At 45.5% G+C, this 24,930-nt stretch overlaps 1 protein-coding gene across 1 annotated transcript in view; it reads left to right on the forward strand.

The window, feature by feature from the left end:
- Nucleotides 1-24,930, forward strand: part of il16 (interleukin 16) — a 50,277-nt gene that overhangs the window by 20,095 nt on the left and 5,252 nt on the right. Inside the window, exons 14-23 of the mRNA XM_045219104.1 lie at nucleotides 10,712-10,799; nucleotides 14,168-14,445; nucleotides 14,793-14,939; nucleotides 15,093-15,251; nucleotides 17,771-17,921; nucleotides 18,466-19,015; nucleotides 19,292-19,895; nucleotides 19,943-20,107; nucleotides 22,391-22,578; nucleotides 23,360-23,528. Of these exons, the coding sequence (XP_045075039.1) occupies nucleotides 10,712-10,799; nucleotides 14,168-14,445; nucleotides 14,793-14,939; nucleotides 15,093-15,251; nucleotides 17,771-17,921; nucleotides 18,466-19,015; nucleotides 19,292-19,895; nucleotides 19,943-20,107; nucleotides 22,391-22,578; nucleotides 23,360-23,528 (2,499 nt within the window). The remainder of the gene's footprint in view (nucleotides 1-10,711; nucleotides 10,800-14,167; nucleotides 14,446-14,792; nucleotides 14,940-15,092; nucleotides 15,252-17,770; nucleotides 17,922-18,465; nucleotides 19,016-19,291; nucleotides 19,896-19,942; nucleotides 20,108-22,390; nucleotides 22,579-23,359; nucleotides 23,529-24,930) is intronic.

Raw genomic sequence — 24,930 nt, forward strand, 5'->3', positions numbered from 1 at the left:
CACCCTGTCTGGTCTTATATACACACCCTGTCTGGCCTTATATACATACCCTGTCTGGTCTTATATACACACCCTGTCTAATCTTATATACACACCCTGTCTGGCCTTATATACACACCCTGTCTGGCCTTATATACATACCCTGTCTGGTCTTATATACACACCCTGTCTAACCTTATATACACACCCTGTCTAATCTTATATACACACCCTGTCTGGCCTTATATACACACCCTGTCTGGTCTTATATACAAACCCTGTCTAACCTTATATACACACCCTGACTGGCCTTATATACACACCCTGACTGGCCTTATATACACAACCTGTCTAACCTTATATACACACCCTGTCTGGCCTTATATACACACCCTGTCTGGCCTTATATACACACCCTGTCTAACCTTATATACACACCCTGTCTGGGCTTATATACACACCCTGTCTGGGCTTATATACACACCCTGTCTAACCTTATATACACACCCTGTCTGGCCTTATATACACACCCTGTCTGGCCTTATATACACACCATGTCTAACCTTATATACACACCCTGTCTAACCTTATATACACACCCTGTCTGGCCTTATATACACACCCTGTCTGGTCTTATATACACACCCTGTCTGGTCTTATATACACACCATGTCTGGCCTTATGTACACACCCTGTCTGGCCTTATATACATACCCTGTCTGGTCTTATATACACACCATGTCTAACCTTATATACACACCCTGTCTAACCTTATATACACACCCTGTCTGGCCTTATATACACACCCTGTCTGGTCTTATATACACACCCTGTCTGGTCTTATATTCACACCCTGTCTAACCTTATATACACACCCTGTCTGGCCTTATATACACACCCTGTCTGGCCTTATATACACACCCTGTCTGGTCTTATATACACACCCTGTCTGGCCTTATATACACACCCTGTCTAACCTTATATACACACCCTGTCTGGCCTTATATACACACCCTGTCTGGCCTTATATACATACCCTGTCTGGTCTTATATACACACCCTGTCTGGCCTTATATACACACCCTGTCTGGCCTTATATACATACCCTGTCTGGTCTTATATACACACCCTGTCTGGTCTTATATACACACCCTGTCTGGCCTTATATACACACCCTGTCTGGCCTTATATACACACCCTGTCTGGTCTTATATACACACCCTGTCTGGTCTTATATACACACCCTGTCTGGCCTTATATACACACCCTGTCTGGCCTTATATACATACCCTGTCTGGTCTTATATACACACCCTGTCTGGCCTTATATACACACCCTGTCTGGCCTTATATACACACCCTGTCTGGCCTTATATACACACCCTGTCTAACCTTATATACACACCCTGTCTGGCCTTATATACACACCCTGTCTGGTCTTATATACATACCCTGTCTGGTCTTATATTCACACCCTGTCTAACCTTATATACACACCCTGTCTGGCCTTATATACACACCCTGTCTGGCCTTATATACACACCCTGTCTGGTCTTATATACACACCCTGTCTGGCCTTATATACACACCCTGTCTAACCTTATATACACACCCTGTCTGGCCTTATATACACACCCTGTCTGGCCTTATATACATACCCTGTCTGGTCTTATATACACACCCTGTCTGGCCTTATATACACACCCTGTCTGGTCTTATATACATACCCTGTCTGATCTTATATTCACACCCTGTCTGGCCTTATATACACACCCTGTCTGGCCTTATATACATACCCTGTCTGGTCTTATATTCACACCCTGTCTGGCCTTATATACACACCCTGTCTGGCCTTATATACACACCCTGTCTGGCCTTATATACACACCCTGTCTGGCCTTATATACACACCCTGTCTGGCCTTATATACACACCCTGTCTGGCCTTATATACACACCCTGTCTGGCCTTATATACACACCCTGTCTGGCCTTATATACACACGCTGTCTGGCCTTATATACATACCCTGTCTGGTCTTATATTCACACCCTGTCTGGCCTTATATACACACCCTGTCTGGCCTTATATACATACCCTGTCTGGTCTTATATACACACCCTGTCTGGCCTTATATACACACCCTGTCTGGTCTTATATTCACACCCTGTCTGGCCTTATATACATACCCTGTCTGGTCTTATATACACACCCTGTCTGGCCTTATATACATACCCTGTCTGGTCTTATATTCACACCCTGTCTGGCCTTATATACACACCCTGTCTAACCTTATATACACACCCTGTCTAATCTTATATACACACCCTGTCTGGCATTATATACACACCCTGTCTGGCCTTATATACACACCCTGTCTGGTCTTATATACACACCCTGTCTAACCTTATATACAACCCTGACTGGCCTTATATACACACCCTGTCTAACCTTATATAAACACCCTGTCTGGCCTTATATACACACCCTGTCTGGCCTTATATACACACCCTGTCTAACCTTATATACACACCATGTCTGGCCTTATGTACACACCCTGTCTGGCCTTATATACATACCCTGTCTGGTCTTATATACACACCATGTCTAACCTTATATACACACCCTGTCTAACCTTATATACACACCCTGTCTGGCCTTATATACACACCCTGTCTGGTCTTATATACACACCCTGTCTGGTCTTATATACACACCATGTCTGGCCTTATGTACACACCCTGTCTGGCCTTATATACATACCCTGTCTGGTTTTATATACACACCCTGTCTGGTCTTATATACACACCCTGTCTGGCCTTATATACACACCCTGTCTGGCCTTATATACACACCCTGTCTGGTCTTATATACACACCCTGTCTGGTCTTATATACACACCCTGTCTGGCCTTATATACACACCCTGTCTGGCCTTATATACATACCCTGTCTGGTCTTATATACACACCCTGTCTGGCCTTATATACACACCCTGTCTGGCCTTATATACACACCCTGTCTGGCCTTATATACACACCCTGTCTAACCTTATATACACACCCTGTCTGGCCTTATATACACACCCTGTCTGGCCTTATATACACACCCTGTCTGGCCTTTTATACACACCCTGTCTGGCCTTATATACACACCCTGTCTGGTCTTATATACACACCCTGTCTGGCCTTATATACACACCCTGTCTGGCCTTATATACACACCGTGTCTGGCCTTATATACACACGCTGTCTGGCCTTATATACACACCCTGTCTGGCCTTATATACACACCCTGACTGGCCTTATATACACACCCTGTCTGGCCTTATATACACACCCTGTCTGGCCTTATATACACACCCTGTCTGGCCTTATATACACACCCTGTCTAACCTTATATACACACCCTGTCTAACCTTATATACACACCCTGTCTGGCCTTATATACACACCCTGTCTGACCTTATATACACACCCTGTCTAACCTTATATACACACCCTGTCTGGTCTTATATACACACCCTGTCTGGTCTTATATACACACCCTGTCTGGTCTTATATACACACCCTGTCTGGTCTTATATACACACCCTGTCTGGCCTTATATACATACCCTGTCTGGCCTTATATACACACCCTGTCTAACCTTATATACACACCCTGTCTGGGCTTATATACACACCCTGTCTGGGCTTATATACACACCCTGTCTAACCTTATATACACACCCTGTCTGGCCTTATATACACACCCTGTCTGGCCTTATATACACACCATGTCTAACCTTATATACACACCCTGTCTAACCTTATATACACACCCTGTCTGGCCTTATATACACACCCTGTCTGGTCTTATATACACACCCTGTCTGGTCTTATATACACACCATGTCTGGCCTTATGTACACACCCTGTCTGGCCTTATATACATACCCTGTCTGGTCTTATATACACACCCTGTCTGGCCTTATATACACACCCTGTCTGGTCTTATATACACACCCTGTCTGGCCTTATATACACACCCTGTCTGGCCTTATATACACACCCTGTCTAACCTTATATACACACCCTGTCTGGCCTTATATACACACCCTGTCTGACCTTATATACACACCCTGTCTAACCTTATATACACACCCTGTCTGGTCTTATATACACACCCTATCTGGTCTTATATACACACCCTGTCTGGTCTTATATACACACCCTGTCTGGTCTTATATACACACCCTGTCTGGCCTTATATACATACCCTGTCTGGTCTTATATACACACCCTGTCTAATCTTATATACACACCCTGTCTGGCCTTATATACACACCCTGTCTGGCCTTATATACATACCCTGTCTGGTCTTATATACACACCCTGTCTAACCTTATATACACACCCTGTCTAATCTTATATACACACCCTGTCTGGCCTTATATACACACCCTGTCTGGTCTTATATACAAACCCTGTCTAACCTTATATACACACCCTGACTGGCCTTATATACACACCCTGACTGGCCTTATATACACAACCTGTCTAACCTTATATACACACCCTGTCTGGCCTTATATACACACCCTGTCTGGCCTTATATACACACCCTGTCTAACCTTATATACACACCCTGTCTGGGCTTATATACACACCCTGTCTGGGCTTATATACACACCCTGTCTAACCTTATATACACACCCTGTCTGGCCTTATATACACACCCTGTCTGGCCTTATATACACACCATGTCTAACCTTATATACACACCCTGTCTAACCTTATATACACACCCTGTCTGGCCTTATATACACACCCTGTCTGGTCTTATATACACACCCTGTCTGGTCTTATATACACACCATGTCTGGCCTTATGTACACACCCTGTCTGGCCTTATATACATACCCTGTCTGGTCTTATATACACACCATGTCTAACCTTATATACACACCCTGTCTAACCTTATATACACACCCTGTCTGGCCTTATATACACACCCTGTCTGGTCTTATATACACACCCTGTCTGGCCTTATATACACACCCTGTCTGGCCTTATATACACACCCTGTCTGGCCTTATATACACACCCTGTCTGGTCTTATATACACACCCTGTCTGGCCTTATATACACACCCTGTCTAGCCTTATATACACACCCCTGTCTGGCCTTATATACACACCCTGTCTGGCCTTATATACACACCCTGTCTGGCCTTATATACACACCCTGTCTGGTCTTATATACACACCCTGTCTGGCCTTATATACATACCCTGTCTGGCCTTATATACATCTTATATACACACCCTGTCTGGTCTTATATACACACCCTGTCTGGCCTTATATACACACCTGTCTGGCCTTATATACACACCCTGTCTGGCCTTATATACACACCCTGTCTGGTCTTATATACACACCCTGTCTGGTCTTATATACACACCCTGTCTGGCCTTATATACACACCCTGTCTGGTCTTATATACACACCCTGTCTGGCCTTATATACACACCCTGTCTGGCCTTATATACACACCCTGTCTGGTCTTATATACACACCCTGTCTGGCCTTATATACACACCCTGTCTGGCCTTATATACACACCCTGTCTGGCCTTATATACACACCCTGTCTGGCCTTATATACATACCCTGTCTGGTCTTATATACACACCCTGTCTAACCTTATATACACACCCTGTCTGGCCTTATATACACACCCTGTCTGGCCTTATATACACACCCTGTCTGGTCTTATATACACACCCTGTCTGGTCTTATATACACCCTGTCTGGCCTTATATAAAACGTCTGCAAAGCCTTATATACACACCTGTCTGGCCTTATATACACACCCTGTCTGGCCTTATATACACACCCTGTCTGGCCTTATATACACACCCTGTCTGGTCTTATATACACACCCTGTCTGGCCTTATATACACACCCTGTCTGGCCTTATATACACACCCTGTCTGGCCTTATATACACACCCTGTCTGGCCTTATATACACACCCTGTCTGGTCTTATATACACACCCTGTCTGGTCTTATATACACACCCTGTCTGGTCTTATATACACACCCTGTCTGGCCTTATATACACACCCTGTCTGGCCTTATATACACACCCTGTCTGGCCTTATATACACACCCTGTCTGGCCTTATATACACACCCTGTCTGGCCTTATATACACACCCTGTCTGGCCTTATATACACACCCTGTCTGGCCTTATATACACACCCTGTCTGGTCTTATATACACCCTGTCTGGCCTTATATACACACCCTGTCTGGTCTTATATACACACCCTGTCTGGTCTTATATACACACCCTGTCTGGCCTTATATACACACCCTGTCTGGCCTTATATACATACCCTGTCTGGTCTTATATACACACCCTGTCTGGCCTTATATACACACCCTGTCTGGCCTTATATACACACCCTGTCTGGCCTTATATACACACCTGTCTGGCCTTATATACACACCCTGTCTGGCCTTATATACACACCCTGTCTGGCCTTATATACAACACCCTGTCTGGTCTTATATACACACCCTGTCTGGCCTTATATACACACCCTGTCTGGCCTTATATACATACCCTGTCTGGTCTTATATACACACCCTGTCTGGCCTTATATACACCCTGTCTGGCCTTATATACACACCCTGTCTGGTCTTATATACACACCCTGTCTGGTCTTATATACACACCCTGTCTGGCCTTATATACACACCCTGTCTGGCCTTATATACACACCCTGTCTGGCCTTATATACACACCCTGTCTGGCCTTATATACACACCCTGTCTGGTCTTATATACACACCCTGTCTGGTCTTATATACACACCCTGTCTGGCCTTATATACACACCCTGTCTGGTCTTATATACACACCCTGTCTGGCCTTATATACACACCCTGTCTGGCCTTATATACACACCCTGTCTGGTCTTATATACACACCCTGTCTGGCCTTATATACACACCCTGTCTGGCCTTATATACACACCCTGTCTGGTCTTATATACACACCCTGTCTGGCCTTATATACACACCCTGTCTGGCCTTATATACACACCCTGTCTGATCTTATATACACACCCTGTCTGGCCTTATATACACACCCTGTCTGGCCTTATATACACACCCTGTCTAGCCTTATATACACACCCTGTCTGGCCTTATATACACACCCTGTCTGGCCTTATATACACACCATGTCTGGCCTTATGTACACACCCTGTCTGGCCTTATATACACACCCTGTCTGGCCTTATATACACACCATGTCTAGCCTTATATACACACCCTGTCTAACCTTATATACACACCCTGTCTGGCCTTATATACACACCCTGTCTGGTCTTATATACACACCCTGTCTGGTCTTATATACACACCATGTCTGGCCTTATGTACACACCCTGTCTGGCCTTATATACATACCCTGTCTGGTCTTATATACACACCCTGTCTGGTCTTATATACACACCCTGTCTGGCCTTATATACACACCCTGTCTGGCCTTATATACACACCCTGTCTGGTCTTATATACACACCCTGTCTGGTCTTATATACACACCCTGTCTGGCCTTATATACACACCCTGTCTGGCCTTATATACATACCCTGTCTGGTCTTATATACACACCCTGTCTGGCCTTATATACACACCCTGTCTGGCCTTATATACACACCCTGTCTGGCCTTATATACACACCCTGTCTAACCTTATATACACACCCTGTCTGGCCTTATATACACACCCTGTCTGGTCTTATATACATACCCTGTCTGGTCTTATATACACACCCTGTCTAACCTTATATACACACCCTGTCTGGCCTTATATACACACCCTGTCTGGCCTTATATACACACCCTGTCTGGTCTTATATACACACCCTGTCTGGCCTTATATACACACCCTGTCTAACCTTATATACACACCCTGTCTGGCCTTATATACACACCCTGTCTGGCCTTATATACATACCCTGTCTGGTCTTATATACACACCCTGTCTGGCCTTATATACACACCCTGTCTGGTCTTATATACATACCCTGTCTGATCTTATATTCACACCCTGTCTGGCCTTATATACACACCCTGTCTGGCCTTATATACATACCCTGTCTGGTCTTATATTCACACCCTGTCTGGCCTTATATACACACCCTGTCTGGCCTTATATACACACCCTGTCTGGCCTTATATACACACCCTGTCTGGCCTTATATACACACCCTGTCTGGCCTTATATACACACCCTGTCTGGCCTTATATACACACCCTGTCTGGCCTTATATACACACCCTGTCTGGCCTTATATACACACGCTGTCTGGCCTTATATACATACCCTGTCTGGTCTTATATTCACACCCTGTCTGGCCTTATATACACACCCTGTCTGGCCTTATATACATACCCTGTCTGGTCTTATATACACACCCTGTCTGGCCTTATATACACACCCTGTCTGGTCTTATATTCACACCCTGTCTGGCCTTATATACATACCCTGTCTGGTCTTATATACACACCCTGTCTGGCCTTATATACATACCCTGTCTGGTCTTATATTCACACCCTGTCTGGCCTTATATACACACCCTGTCTAACCTTATATACACACCCTGTCTAATCTTATATACACACCCTGTCTGGCATTATATACACACCCTGTCTGGCCTTATATACACACCCTGTCTGGTCTTATATACACACCCTGTCTAACCTTATATACAACCCTGACTGGCCTTATATACACACCCTGTCTAACCTTATATAAACACCCTGTCTGGCCTTATATACACACCCTGTCTGGCCTTATATACACACCCTGTCTAACCTTATATACACACCCTGTCTGGCCTTATATACACACCCTGTCTGGCCTTATATACACACCCTGTCTGACCTTATATACACACCCTGTCTAACCTTATATACACACAATGTCTGGCCTTATATACAGTATTTAGTCAGCCACCAATTGTGAAAGTTCTCCCACTTAAAAAGATGAGCGAGGCCTGTAATTTTCATGATAGGTACACGTCAACTATGACAGACAAATTGAGAAAGAAAAATCCAGAAAATCACATTGTAATGAATTTATTTGCAAATAAGTATTTGGTCACCTACAAACAAGCAAGATTTCTGGCTCTCACAGACCTGTAACTTCTTCTTTAAGAGGCTCCTCTGTCCTCCACTCGTTACCTGTATTAATGGCACCTGTTTGAACTTGTTATCAGTATAAAAGACACCTGTCCACAACCTCAAACAGTCACACTCCAAACTCCACTATGGCCAAGACCAAAGAGCTGTTAAAAGACACCATAAACAAAATTGTAGACCTGCACCAGGCTGGGAAGACTGAATCTGCAATAGGTAAGCAGCTTGGTTTGAAGAAATCAACTGTGGGAGCAATTATTAGGAAATGGAAGACATACAAAACCACTGATAATCTCCCTCGATCTGGGGCTCCACGCAAGATCTCACCCCGTGGGGTCAAAATGATCACAAGAACGGTGAGCAAAAATCCCAGAACCACACGGGGGGACCTAGTGAATGACCTGCAGAGAGCTGGGACCAAAGTAACAAAGCCTACCATCAGTAACACACTACGCCGCCAGGGACTCAAATCCTGCAGTGCCAGACGTGTCCCCCTGCTTAAGCCAGTACATGTCCAGGCCCGTCTGAAGTTTGCTAGAGTGCATTTGGATGATCCAGAAGAGGATTGGGAGAATGTCATATGGTCAGATGAAACCAAAATAGAACTTTTTTGGTAAAAACTCAACTCGTCATGTTTGGAGGACAAAGAATGCTGAGTTGCATCCAAAGAACACCATACCTACTGTGAAGCATGGGGGTGGAAACATCATGCTTTGGGGCTGTTTTTTCTGCAAAGGGACCAGGACGACTGATCCGGTAAAGGAAAGAATGAATGGGGCCATGTATCGTGAGATTTTGAGTGAAAACCTCCTTCCATCAGCAAGGGCATTGAAGATGAAACGTGGCTGGGTCTTTCAGCATGACAATGATCCCAAACACACCGCCCGGGCAACGAAGGAGTGGCTTCGTAAGAAACATTTCAAGGTCCTGGAGTGGCCTAGCCAGTCTCCAGATCTCAACCCCATAGAAAATATTTGGAGGGAGTTGAAAGTCTGTGTTGCCCAGCGACAGCCCCAAAACATCACTGCTCTAGAGGAGATCTGCATGGAGGAATGGGCCAAAATACCAGCAACAGTGTGTGAAAACCTTGTGAAGACTTACAGAAAACGTTTGACCTGTGTCATTGCCAACAAAGGGTATATAACAAAGTATTGAGAAACTTTTGTTATTGACCAAATACTTATTTTCCACCATAATTTGCTAATAAATTCATTAAAAATCCTACAATGTGATTTTCTGGAATTGTTTTTCTCATTTTGTCTGTCATAGTTGACGTGTACCTATGATGAAAATTACAGGCCTCTCTCATCTTTTTAAGTGGGAAAACTTGCACAATTGGTGGCTGACTAAATACTTTTTTCCCCCACTGTATATACACACAAAGCCTTATATAAACGTGTGTATATCATGTAGTATTGTGTGTGGGTTGGGGGAGGGGGGGGATGGGGGAAAGTGCATTTGTTTGGTGGTGGTGTGTGTGTGTGTTTGCGTGCGTGCTCATGTGTGTGTGTTAAATGCAATATGTGTGTGTGTATCTTTAGGTGTCAGAGCAGCAGCTGAACGATGCCATAGCCCAGGCTGTAGAGACCAGCAAACTAAAGCAGGACGCCAGTCAGTGGAGTATAAACGGTAACAACCTTTATCAACTCAGTGGAGTATAGACGGTAACAACCTTTATCAACTCCGTGGAGTATAGACAGTAACAACCTTTATCAACTCAGTGGAGTATAGACGGTAACAACCTTTATTAACTCAGTGGAGTATAGACGGTAACAACCTTTATTAACTCAGTGGAGTATAGACAGTAACAACCTTTATCAACTCAGTGGAGTATAGACAGTAACAACCTTTATCAACTCAGTGGAGTATAGACGGTAACAACCTTTATTAACTCAGTGGAGTATAGACAGTAACAACCTTTATCAACTCAGTGGAGTATAGACGGTAACAACCTTTATCAACTCAGTGGAGTATAGACAGTAACAACCTTTATCAACTCAGTGGAGTATAGACAGTAACAACCTTTATCAACTCAGTGGAGTATAGACGGTAACAACCTTTATCAACTCAGTGGAGTATAGACAGTAACAACCTTTATCAACTCAGTGGAGTATAGACAGTAACAACCTTTATCAACTCAGTGGAGTATAGACGGTAACAACCTTTATCAACTCAGTGGAGTATAGACAGTAACAACCTTTATCAACTCAGTGGAGTATAGACAGTAACAACCTTTATCAACTCAGTGGAGTATAGACGGTAACAACCTTTATCAACTCAGTGGAGTATAGACAGTAACAACCTTTATTAACTCAGTGGAGTGGGGCTGATGTCTGGTCCCGGCCCAGCAGTCCTCCCGCGATGCACCAAGCCCTGTCTGGACCCTGGTGTGGGAGACCCCGACCCTGGAGAGGGGTTGACGTCTGGTTCCGGCTCGGCAGTCCTCCCGCGAGGCACCAAGCCCTGTCTGGACCCTGGTGTGGGAGGCCCAGACCCTGAAGAGGGGCCGACGGGCTGGGGACACGCACCACTGGTTTGGTGCGAGGAGCAGGTACGGGCCTTACCGGGCTGGAGACACGCACCACTGGTTTGGTGCGAGGAGCAGGTACGGGCCTTACCGGGCTGGAGACACGCACCACTGGTTTGATGCGAGGAGCAGGCACGGGCCGTACCGGGCTGGGGACACGCACCACTGGTTTGGTGCGAGGAGCAGGTACGGGGCGCACCGGGCTGGAGACACGCACCACTGGTTTGGTGCGAGGAGCAGGCACGGGCCGTACCGGGCTGGGGACATGCACCACTGGTTTGGTGCGAGGAGCAGGTACGAGTCATACCGGACTGGAGACACGCACCACTGCGAGGAGCAGGCACGGGCCGTACCGCTCTGTGAAGGCGCACTGGCGGCACAGTGCGTAAAGCCGGCGCATAGCCTGGTGCCTGCACGGTCACACGCTCCTCAAAGCGAGTGCGGGGAGTTGGCTCTGCTAAACCTGGCTCCGCCAGCCTCTGCTCTAAGGACTGAGTTCTCTGCTGCTGGAGGGTTAACTCCTCTCTCAGCTCCTCCTGTTGTCTGGCCAGCTCCTCTCTCAGTGCTCTGAAACTTGGCTCCTCCAGCCTCTGCTCTAAGGGCTGAGTTCTCTGCTGCTGGAGGGTTAACTCCTCTCTCAGCTCCTCCTGTTGTCTGGCCAGCTCCTCTCTCCGTGCATCCACTGACTCCTTCTCCCTGAGGGCCTCCTACAGCGCCTCCTTCTGAAGGGAGAGCTCCTGCTCCCTCTTAACTAACAGCTCCCGTAAGGCGGTGGTCTCCTCTCTCAGAGTACTGAGCTGCAGGTCTTGGAGGGCATCTATCATAGCGGCTTCTTCTATAGCTATCTCCCTCTCCACAATCAGCCCTTCTAGGGCCTCCTGCTGCTCCGCCAACCACCCGTGTGCCCCCCCCAAAAATGTTTCTTGGGGCTACCTCTTAGGCTTCCTTCGTCGTCGCCGTTGATCCTTTCCTGCCTGGGCTTCTTCCTTCGCCCAGGGTCCCTTACCGGCCAATATCTCCTCCCATGTCCAGAATGTCTTCCCCACCTGTGTCCAGCATGTCTGCTCCTCCTGGCCACGCTGCTTGGTCCGTTGGTGGTGGGATCTTCTGTCACGTTTGTTGAGTAAAGGATCGGACCAAGGTGCAGCGTGGTATAAGTACATAGTTGTTTATTATTATATACACAGACAAAATAACAAAATCCAACAGACCGTGAAGTTCAAGAGGCTAAACATCCAACAAGCCAAACAGAAACAAGATCCCAGAACATATGTAGACAAAATGGCTGCCTAAGTATGATCCCCAATCAGAGACAACGATCAACAGCTGCCTCTGATTGGGAACCACACCCGGCCAACATAGAAATAGATAAACTAGATTTCACACCCTGACCAACCCAACTAGAGATCTCAATGTCAGGGCGTGACAGGAGTATAGACGGTAACAACCTTTATCAACTCAGTGGAGTATAGACAGTAACAATCTTTATCAACTCAGTGGAGTATAGACGGTAACAACCTTTATCAACTCAGTGGAGTATAGACAGTAACAACCTTTATCAACTCAGTGGAGTATAGACAGTAACAACCTTTATCAACTCAGTGGAGTATAGACAGTAACAACCTTTATCAACTCAGTGGAGTATAGACAGTAACAACCTTTATCAACTCAGTGGAGTATAGACAGTAACAACCTTTATCAACTCAGTGGAGTATAGACAGTAACAACCTTTATCAACTCAGTGGAGTATAGACGGTAACAACCTTTATCAACTCAGTGGAGTATAGACAGTAACAACCTTTATCAACTCAGTGGAGTATAGACAGTAACAACCTTTATCAACTCAGTGGAGTATAGACGGTAACAACCTTTATCAACTCAGTGGAGTATAGACAGTAACAACCTTTATCAACTCAGTGGAGTATAGACAGTAACAACCTTTATCAACTCAGTGGAGTATAGACGGTAACAACCTTTATCAACTCAGTGGAGTATAGACAGTAACAACCTTTATCAACTCTCAGCTAGTTTAGCGTCGCCAGACGATAATGCACACACATTACCTTCCGTAATATTACTGCATTGTGTTTCATCCCATCTCTCTCTCTCACCTACCTACCGATGACTGACCGACCTACCGACCTACCTACCGACCTACCTACCTACCTACCTACCTACCTACCTACCTACCTACCTACCTACCCTACCGACCTACCGACCTACCGACCTACCGACCTACCTACCTACCTACCTACCTACCTTTGTTTCTTTGTATCTTTGTTTCCATCTTTCTGGTCTCACTCTCTTTGTGTCTCTCTCTCCTTCTCCCTCTCCCTCTCCCTCTCCCTCTCCCTCTCCCTCTCCCTCTCCCTCTCTCTCTCTCTCTCTCTCTCTCTCTCTCTCTCTCTCTCTCTCTCTCTCTCTCTCTCTCTCTCACTTTCTGTCTCTCCCTGTGACCTCTTAACCCCAGGCCTGCGTAGGTCTGACCCCTGCTCCCACTCCAGAGGGAAGTGTGAGCGCTGTGTGGCGAGGAGCTTCAGCCAACTGACTGCCCGGCGAGCCCAGAAGAACATGACTCGCTCCTGTAGTGACAGCAACACATACAACCAGAACCCCCATCATAACCATCAGCACAACTGCTGCCCCGGACCAGGAACCAACCTGGTTAATGGTCAAACCCTGACTGTACCCAACCACAACACGCACCATAATCTGATGGGAAGGGTCCACAGCCTCGACATCCCCATGGTAACTCACCACAACCAGGCATCCCAGAATAAGATGAGAAAGGATTGGGTCGATGTGTTGTACATCGGTGTCTGTCATGTTTCTAGAGGTTCTAATACATCTTCATCTCGTGGTTCTAAGAGTTCTAAGGGTCATGGTTCTAGGGATTCTAATCCGTCTTTATCTCATGGGTTTAGGGCTTCTAGGGGTCATGGTTCTAGGGATTCTCATCCGTCTTTATCTCATGGGTGTAGGAGTTCTAGGGGTCATGGTTCTAGAGGTTCTAATACCTCTTTGTCTCATGGTTCTGAGAGTTCAAGGGGTCATGGTTCTAGGGGTCCTAATCCCTCTTGATATCATGGTTCTAGGGGTCCACGGCTGAGCCCTGGTGTGATAACAGACTGTCTGCACTGGTCTGCCCTGTGCCTGATGACGACTACAATGTCCCCTACAACTCCCCAGCAGCCAACCTCTCCAGCCAGCGTACCTTAGACCTGGCCACTAGGGGAAATAAGGTAGCTTAACTCCAGAGGTTTCCAAACAAGCTTCTGGAAGGCCACACTTTAGGCACCAAATGGAAGAATAATGCACTGAAACAGGCTGGGACTACCTGGAATTGTCCAGTAAGAAACGCTTATACAACACATATTTTCCTAATCTGACCCTAGAACAGGCCCAAAGCCCTGGCACCTCCAAGGAGGTACAGCAGACACCAGGACGTCACTAGTGAGGAGGGGGCCACTGGGGGCCTGCCGGACTCCAATGGTTCCAGTAGAGGCTCCCCTGTTAGAGAGGACGGATGGAGCCCCACACATACCAACTGTCAGGTAGGGAGAGAACATTATTTACACCTATTTACAACGATGGTTTGGTTTCTTACGTTTGGTGCCTAAAGAACACAACCCAGCGCAGCAAAGGACAGCATCTGACATAATCTCACTGTTTTTGTATTTTTTTTGTCCACAAGCAATATGCTAAAACATGCTGAATTTACTAAGTATACTCATATCTAACCAGTCATCTTGACTTAAACATGTATTACTCTGGATGGATGGATGGATTAATGAATAGGTATATTGTAAGCAGGTTTGAAAGGTTTTTGAAATAATTAATTTGAATTGATGGATCAAAGTATCTACATCTCAAACACAGTGATCAAAGTCATCTAAATATCGATGCATCTCAACAGGACAGCTTTATATGAATGTCTGTCATTCATTCATACTTCCTTAAATTTGAGGAAGAGCTGGACTGGATGCTTTTATTGCCCATAAATGGTAGCTACTGTAGGAAAGAAGGGGGCGTGCTCAAAATGTCTGTAAAACAGTGTAAAGAGTTGCATTGTCTTCATGCATCAGGCATCAGCTGTGGTCGAGACACGCTATTCTGTTTTGCATTGGTTCTTCCGCTTGCCTATTCTCTAAAACCACATTGTCTGTGAAGCTGATCTGCAGAGCTGGGTCGAGTTCATTAAGGCATGCAATGGAAACGTCTTAATACGAGAATGAAAGTTTCTTATTGGACAAGTCAAGGTAGTCCCAGTTTTTTTTCCATTTGGTGCCTAATGAACACCACAGGACAACATTAGGCATTAGTGCAGAGAAGGATAACATCAGACATTAGTGCAGAGAAGGATAACATTAGACATTAGTGCAGAGAAGGATAACATTAGACATTAGTGCAGAGAAGGACAACATTCGACATTAGTGCAGAGAAGGATAACATTAGACAGTAGTGCAGAGAAGGATACCATTAGACATTAGTGCAGAGAAGGATACCATTAGACAGTAGTGCAGAGAAGGATAACATTAGACAGTAGTGCAGAGAAGGATACCATTAGACATTAGTGCAGAGAAGGATAACTTTAGACAGTAGTGCAGAGAAGGATACCATTAGACAGTAGTGCAGAGAAGGATACCATTAGACATTAGTGCAGAGAAGGATACCATTAGACATTAGTGCAGAGAAGGATACCATTAGACAGTAGTGCAGAGAAGGATACCATTAGACAGTAGTGCAGAGAAGGATACCATTAGTGTCACGATCGTTTAAAGACTGGTCGAACCAAGGCGCAGTGTGATAAGCGTACATGTTTATTTAAACGAATAAACACACTACAAAACAACAAACAAAACGTGAAGTCCAAGGTAACACACAAACATACCATAACTGGAACAAGATCCCACAACTAACAGGTGCCAAAAGGCTGCCTAAGCATGGTCCCCAATCAGAGACAACGAGTTACAGCTGCCTCTGATTGGGAACCACCCCGGCCAACATAGATCTACACATTCTAGAATCTACACCATAGAACCAACATAACACGGAATATACACACCCTGACTCAACAAATAAACGTCCCCTGAGTCAGGGCGTGACAATTAGACAGTAGTGCATAGAAGGATACCATTATACATTAGTGCAGAGAATGATAACATTAGACAGTAGTGCAGAGAAGGATACCATTAGACATTAGTGCAGAGAATGATACCATTAGACAGTAGTGCAGAGAAGGATACCATTAGACAGTAGTGCAGAGAAGGATAACATTAGATATTAGTGCAGAGAAGGATACCATTAGACATAATCTCACTGTTTTTCTTATTCTCTGTCCATAAGCAATATGCTAAACCATGCTGAATTTACTAAATGCAGAATACTAATGTATTTTTCCTCTAACTAATGTGTATCGTCACATGTGTTGTTTCTGTATTCACATCTACATGCTTCCAGCTTTTTAGCAGTGTATACAAGGCTTTGAGAAAGAGCATAAGGTTACTATGTAGAAATGTATGTGGGACCGTTTCATACTCTTGAATGTGTGTTGGTGAATGTTTTGCATGGAGATTACTTTGGACTGAGAATAGAAAATATGAACATACCAATCATACCTTTTGTTTATTTTTTGCAGAATGTCATACATTCATGCCTTTGAGCAGGCATTGATGTCAAAATATGACACCTCTTCCCTATGTATCCTGTCCCTGAAACATTAAACCTTAAACCTGTCTCACAATGCAAGCTTTTATAGTAAGGATGGCCTCTCGATTCTGGAAGTATCTGCTTATGTGTTTGTAAGTGATTACCCTGTTATTCTGAACGATGCTTGTGTTATACCCACATCAAGCATGAAGCTTTTGGATATCATAGAATGGCCTTGCCTTGGCATTGTGTGTGATCCAATTACGTTCTGCATCTGGTCGTTGTGAGTGTGATGAATGGATGCATGTCCATGTGAAGTTGTGGAGGTTAACGGGCGACAGTAAATGCAGGGTGAATTGCTTTCTGCGGTCGGAGGCTGAGTGGTGCGCTCAACGTTTTAACTTCCTGTTTATGTGTGTTCCAGGAAGTAGAGAGTGAGAGAGTAAGAGAGAGAGAAAGAGAGAGAGAACACTCAGGGGGAAGTGGAGAGAATCTCACCCACTCTGACGCTCACTCTGCTGCCATCACCGACTGCCCTCGATACTCATCCTGCACAGAAGACAGACCACACACAGGTACCGTATGGCTACCTTGCCAAACTTCATGTGGACATTTCCTATGATTACCCTCTTTATATAATTTATGACACTATTCGTTAAAAACGAATTTATAACATCTATGCTGTGCGTTATAAATGTGCTTTTGAAGAGGGCATGCCTAGGAAGGGATACTTTCTTTTTGTCAGTCACATTCAGTTTCCAAAAACAAATTAGAATACAGCATTTGTACAGTACAGAGGCAACAGTCAAATATCCAGCTCCTTGAGACACCTATAGGGGCCATTTGCAGTTCGTTTCCTGTGAAGATGTTTCCTGAAAGACAACACGTTGTTTAGATTAGTTGTGAATGCCAGCTTTGTGAACGTCATCTTTAGATCATTTCTTACATTGTGATATTTAATGGCACCACAACTTATTATTTACTTACATTAGTAAAGCAGAAAGCTGTGCAGGTATGAATGCATTATTGCAGTGAGGGTAGTGTGAGTCTAGCTCATTGTGAAGCACTTGTATCTCTCCTCCTCTTAGATTGTGTTTCCTGTGTTGTGTCTGTGTTCAGGTGCTGAGTCTGCCCTCCACCTCTGCTCCCAGAGTAAGAGGCCGGGCCTGAGGAGGCAGGCTCGCGTGGAGCAGCTCACCCCAGAAAAGCTTCACGACCCCTGGGTTAGGATCTCCGACAGCCCCCCTGATCTTGGAGGTCCTGGAGACCCCCATCACAACCAGAGTCCGAATCATCCGAGCCCACACCAACACAACACACACTCCCACAATAGCACACATCAACAACAAACACACCATCTCAGCTCACACCACGACGCAACACACACTCCATCCCAACCAGTCGCCATGAGCCAAAGGAGTGAGTTTCCTGAGCTTCCTGAACTCAACAGTACTTCCGACCACCACACCACCCCAGACCCCACCACCCCCTCCACCCCTGCCTCCCTAATCTCCACCCCTAGCCCAATGACTGAGGACCCCCCAGGGGTGAGGAAGGCCCCCCCGGTTGCCCCCAAGCCTATGTGGAACCGTCAGAGCCTCAGGAGTATCAGGAACGGGAGGCCCCAGCCGGAGCTGGCCAAACCCCTGGACAACAGAGGCGGTGGAACGTACGTAGTGTTTCTCCATAACATTTATCTTTGTCTTTTGTTTTATAGCAATGTATAAAAGGCGGTTTAGTCTTGCCTGAGATCTGAAGACTTGTGTTAGCGCCTAAAGCGTACACCTTTATTTCAGTGGGTTAAGGTGGTGTTGAAGTGTATAGGTGACCTGGGTTTGATTCCCAGTGTTGTGTGTTCATGAGTTATAAGCCAACAACAATTTCTGTCTCATGTAAATTGTCCAGGTGGATGGACAATAACGTTTTTAAATGTGTATTTCAACAGCACCTTCGGGGTAAGTCTACGGCCCACCTCCTCTGCAGCCAACCTGTCAATCAAGCAGAAGATCCATTCATTTGAGACCTTCTCTAGTCCTGATGGTAAGGGTCAGGAGAGGTGGGGCAACAACAGGAGGCCCCTAGCCCCCTCCACCTCCCTCCCTCTGAAGGACAAGGCACCCATCAGGAGTGACCCCCCTCTCTTAGAGGAGAATGGTACAATCCAACATGACATGGGCAAAGGAGCTAAAGTGACCTCTCCAATCTCTGACGAGGAAAAGGACGGAAGGGTGTCCTCTTCTCCCCTTGCAGCCTCTCCTCACTCCACCCATCCTCCCTCTCCTGCCTCCCACCCTTCTCCTCCAACCTGCTTTTCTCTTCTTCCGACCCCCCACCCTGCCTCGGAGCTCCAGACCCCAGTGGAGCTCCAGACCCCAGTGGAAGAGACAACAGACACCAATACAGAAATCTCTGACTCACCATCCCCCGAGGACACCACCACCACCCCATCCACCCTAGAGGCATCTCTCCCGAGGCCGACCCCAGAAACAGAGCCCCTGGATGAGGCTGTGGAGGCCTCCGTCTCCCCCCTCTGGCCCGGTGCCCAGGAGGTCCAGCAGCTCCAAGGGAGAAAGCCTTGGTCCACTACAACCACCAGAGGAGGGGGGAGGGAGACCAGAGCCATGCCCAGGCTCAGGGCAAGCAGGCCAGCCTGCGGACGCGTAGCCTTCCCCTGCCTGCCTCTCCCTCCCCAGATGGGTCAACAACTCTAAGAGGACTGGAGGGAGAGAGCCTGGGGAAGATACTTTCCTTCAGTAAACAGGTGCGTCTTTGGTCACACTTTACATTACATCACATTGTCCAAGTGTAAATTGTAAAATGTCCAATAAAATGTATGAAATGTATGAAATGTCACACAAGCTTCATACCAGCTGAATAACCCATGTAATTACTCTGTAACAGGTAAGTGCATGCAATACATTTGTAGCTGTCATTTAGTGTGTGGATTGTGCGCACCTGCGACACTTGGCAATAGTTTGTTTGGGATACAATATAATTTATATATTATTCTGTTATATTTCATTATATTCTTACTGTAAAATATATGTGTGTTGACCGTGGTAAGGGCACAGGAATATAAATGTATTGTCTGCTAAATGAACAAATGAACTACAGGCTATCCCACTGGGCACAGACGTCAATTTAACATCAAATCAACGTCTATAACGTGGAAATGACGTGGAAATAACGTGGAAACAACATTAATTTAAACACTGTGTGCCCAGTGGGATGCCATCGGCATGGTGCATAGCCAGACTAAGCACCGTAACATACAGTCAACTCAACTATTCTGTTCTTTTTGAATTCGTTTTTTTTCCCACCTCAATTTTCTTAGATAAAATGCTTATTATTCTCATATAGTGTTGTGAACAGATAATGATTTAAGTGGTTCATTATGTTGATCATGTCCTTGAGATAGTAATTAATAATAATAATAAATAATTTGGTACATTACGGTGTAGGCTGCTGATGGCAATAAGTGTCGGCAGACATTGAATTTGAAGTCGATTCACCCGGTTGGGATTGGGCAATTTATTTTGGACTAATTGGATAATTCCTTTAGACTATTATAGTATGAACACGTGAGAATTGTTTGCCACATGGTGTAAGAAGGTGCCTCCTGAGGTGGGATGAAGGATAGAAAAGAACAGCAGGGCCCTAACCATAACATGTTTTATACTCTGCTCTGCTCTACTCTGCTCTACTCTACTCTGCTCTACTCTACTCTACTCTACTCTGCTCTACTCTACTCTACTCTACTCTACTCTGCTCTGCTCTACTCTACTCTACTCTACTCTGCTCTACTCTACTCTACTCTACTCTACTCTGCTCTGCTCTGCTCTGCTCTACTCTACTCTACTCTACTCTACTCTGCTCTGCTCTGCTCTGCTCTGCTCTACTCTACTCTACTCTACTCTACTCTACTCTACTCTGCTCTGCTCTGCTCTGCTCTGCTCTGCTCTACTCTACTCTACTCTGCTCTGCTCTGCTCTGCTCTGCTCTGCTCTGCTCTGCTCTGCTCTGCTCTGCTCTACTCTACTCTACTCTACTCTACTCTGCTCTACTCTGCTCTGCTCTGCTCTGCTCTACTCTACTCTGCTCTGCTCTGCTCTATTCTACTCTGCTCTGCTCTGCTCTACTCTACTCTACTCTACTCTACTCTACTCTACTCTACTCTACTCTGCTCTGCTCTGCTCTGCTCTGCTCTGCTCTGCTCTACTCTGCTCTGCTCTGCTCTGCTCTGCTCTGCTCTGCTCTACTCTACTCTGCTCTGCTCTGCTCTGCTCTGCTCTACTCTACTCTGCTCTACTCTGCTCTACTCTACTCTGCTCTACTCTACTCTACTCTACTCTACTCTGCTCTGCTCTACTCTGCTCTGCTCTGCTCTGCTCTACTCTACTCTACTCTGCTCTACTCTGCTCTGCTCTGCTCTGCTCTACTCTACTCTACTCTACTCTACTCTACTCTACTCTACTCTGCTCTATTCTATTCTACTCTACTATACTCTACTCTACTCTACTCTGTTCTATTCTACTCTACTCTACTCTACTCTGCTCTACTCTACTCTACTCTGCTCTGCTCTGCTCTGCTCTACTCTACTCTACTCTACTCTACTCTACTCTGCTCTGCTCTATTATATTCTACTCTACTCTACTCTACTCTACTCTACTCTACTCTACTCTACTCTACTCTACTCTACTCTACTCTACTCTATTCTATTCTACTCTACTCTGTTCTATTCTACTCTACTCTACTCTACTCTGCTCTGCTCTACTCTACTCTACTCTATTCTACTCTACTCTGCTCTACTCTACTCTACTCTACTCTACTCTGCTCTGCTCTATTCTACTCTGCTCTACTCTACTCTACTCTACTCTACTCTACTCTACTCTACTCTACTCTACTCTACTCTACTCTACTCTACTCTACTCTACTCTACTCTACTCTACTCTACTCTACTCTGCTCTACTCTACTCTACTCTACTCTACTCTACTCTACTCTACTCTACTCTACTCTACTCTACTCTACTCTACTCTACTCCAGGTGTCCCATGCCCTGATGCGTTCCATGCACTCCCTACTCCCCTCCCCTTGTCCAACTGTGCCGGGTAACCCTGGGTCAGACCCTCCCCCTGCATCCCCTCTAGTCAGCAGCCCGGAGGAGCCCGACCCGGCCCAGAACACCCCCCTCTCCCCTGGCCCCGACAGCAACGAGAATAGCTTCTCTGTCAGGTAAAAACTCTCTGAAAAACATCAACATACAGCATATTCTAGGGTTGGGGTCAATTCCATTACAATCAATTCAGGAAGTAAAATGAAGTTCATATTCCAGTTTTTCTCAATGCTTCTCTATTTAGGAAGTTGGAATTTCAGTTTACTTCCTAAATTGATGTAATTGAAATGGAATTGACCCTTACCCTGGTATATACAGCATATTCTCGGTTTCAATGACTGACACCACACAGCTGTACACACACTACCACTCAGGTGATTGGATGAGAAGGTATAAATATACACTGATTTCACAAGAGCTGAAAATAGTCTAGTATGTCTACAGACCTACACTGTAGTAGTGCTTGCTATGAAAAAAAGTAAGATAGCACTGGAAGTCAGATTCTGCAAAGGGGAGATGGCTTTGGCATGTTTTAGATCAAATGTTTTAGATCAAATCTTACTGTGTTTTGTCCCTGCTTCACAGTGCTTAATGCAACCTTGGCAGTATCATCTTTAGTAAGAGGAAGTATGAACACAGGAAGTTGCACGTCTTATTCCTGTTATGTGTGATTATGTCTAAGGTGTTAATCTGACTGAAACCCTCTCAGAGTTGAGTCTGTAACAGATTGACAATGTTAAAACATAAATCTCTATTTTTCATACAGTGAAATGCATGATTATGAGAGTAGCTACGACGAACCTGTAATACAGAATGTGTGTGTGTGAGAGAGTGTAATCTGTATGTGACCAGTCAGTCAGTGTGTCAGTTGAACTCTGTTTGCTTCCTTATTCCTCTCAGCCTATCTGATCTGAGGCAGTGTACCATTGAGCGGGGGGAGGAGGGAAGGGACCTGGTCTCACGCCCATCCCTGTCAGCATGTGCCCACTCTGTCATATCAGCCATCCCTCCACAGCAGATACAGACCATGATCCAGGAAGTGAAAGCTCTGGATGAGGAAACTCTGAAGGTGAGACTTTATCTGTCTGTCTGTCAGTCTGTCTGTCTGTACGGCATGTCTGCTTCATTGTTTTTATTTTATTTGGAGGACCATCCACCTCTTCCTCCCTAGAAGGGCCTCACTGACTGTACAGTGAGGGAAAAACGTATTTGATCCCCTGCTGATTTTGTACGTTTGCCCCACTGACAAAGACATGATCAGTCTATAATTTTAATGGTAAGTTTATTTGAACAGTGAGAGACAGAATAACAACAACAAAAATCCAGAAAAACACATGTCAAAAATGTTATAAATGTATTTGCATTTTAATGAGGGAAATAAGTATTTGACCCCTCTGCAAAACATGACTTAGTACTTGGTGGCAAAACCCTTGTTGGCAATCACAGAGGTCAGACGTTTCTTGTAGTTGGCCACCAGGTTTGCACACATCTCAGGAGGGATTTTGTCCCACCCCTCTTTGCAGATCTTCTCCAAGTCATTAAGGTTTCGAGGCTGACGTTTGGCAACTCGAACCTTCAGCTCCCTCCACAGATTTTCTATGGGATTAAGGTCTGGAGACTGGCTAGGCCACTCCAGGACCTTAATGTGCTTCTTCTTGAGCCACTCCTTTGTTGCCTTGGCCGTGTGTTTTGGGTCATTGTCATGCCGGAATACCCATCCACAACCCATTTTCAATGCCCTGGCTGAGGGAAGGAGGTTCTTACCCAAGATTTGATGGTACATGGCGCCGTTCATCGTCCCTTTGATGTGGTGAAGTTGTCCTGTCCACTTAGCAGAAAAACACCCCCAAAGCATAATGTTTCCACCTCCATGTTTGACGGTGGTGATGGTGTTCTTGGGATCATAGGCAGCATTCCTCCTCCTCCAAACACGGCGAGTTGAGTTGATGCCAAAGAGCTCGATTTTGGTCTCATCTGACCACAACACTTTCACCCAGTTCTCCTCTGAATCATTCAGATGTTCATTGGCAAACTTCAGACGGGCCTGTATATGTGCTTTCTTGAGCAGGGGGACCTTGCGGGCGCTGCAGGATTTCAGTCCTTCACGGCATAGTGTGTTACCAATTGTTTTCTTGGTGACTATGGTCCCAGCTGCCTTGAGATCATTGACAAGATCCTCCCGTGTAGTTCTGGGCTGATTCCTCACCGTTCTCATGATCATTGCAACTCCACGAGGTGAGATCTTGCATGGAGCCCCAGGCTGAGGGAGATTGACAGTTCTTTTGTGTTTCTTCCATTTGCGAATAATCACACCAACTGTTGTCACCTTCTCACCAAGCTGCTTGGCTATGGTCTTGTAGCCCATTCCAGCCTTGTATAGGTCTACAATCTTGTCCCTGACATCCTTGGAGAGCTCTTTGGTCTTGGCCATGGTGGAGAGTTTGGAATCTGATTGATTGATTGCTTCTGTG

Source organism: Coregonus clupeaformis, unplaced genomic scaffold (genome assembly GCF_020615455.1).
Source record: "Coregonus clupeaformis isolate EN_2021a unplaced genomic scaffold, ASM2061545v1 scaf2059, whole genome shotgun sequence".
In the NCBI taxonomy this organism is placed as follows: domain Eukaryota; kingdom Metazoa; phylum Chordata; class Actinopteri; order Salmoniformes; family Salmonidae; genus Coregonus; species Coregonus clupeaformis.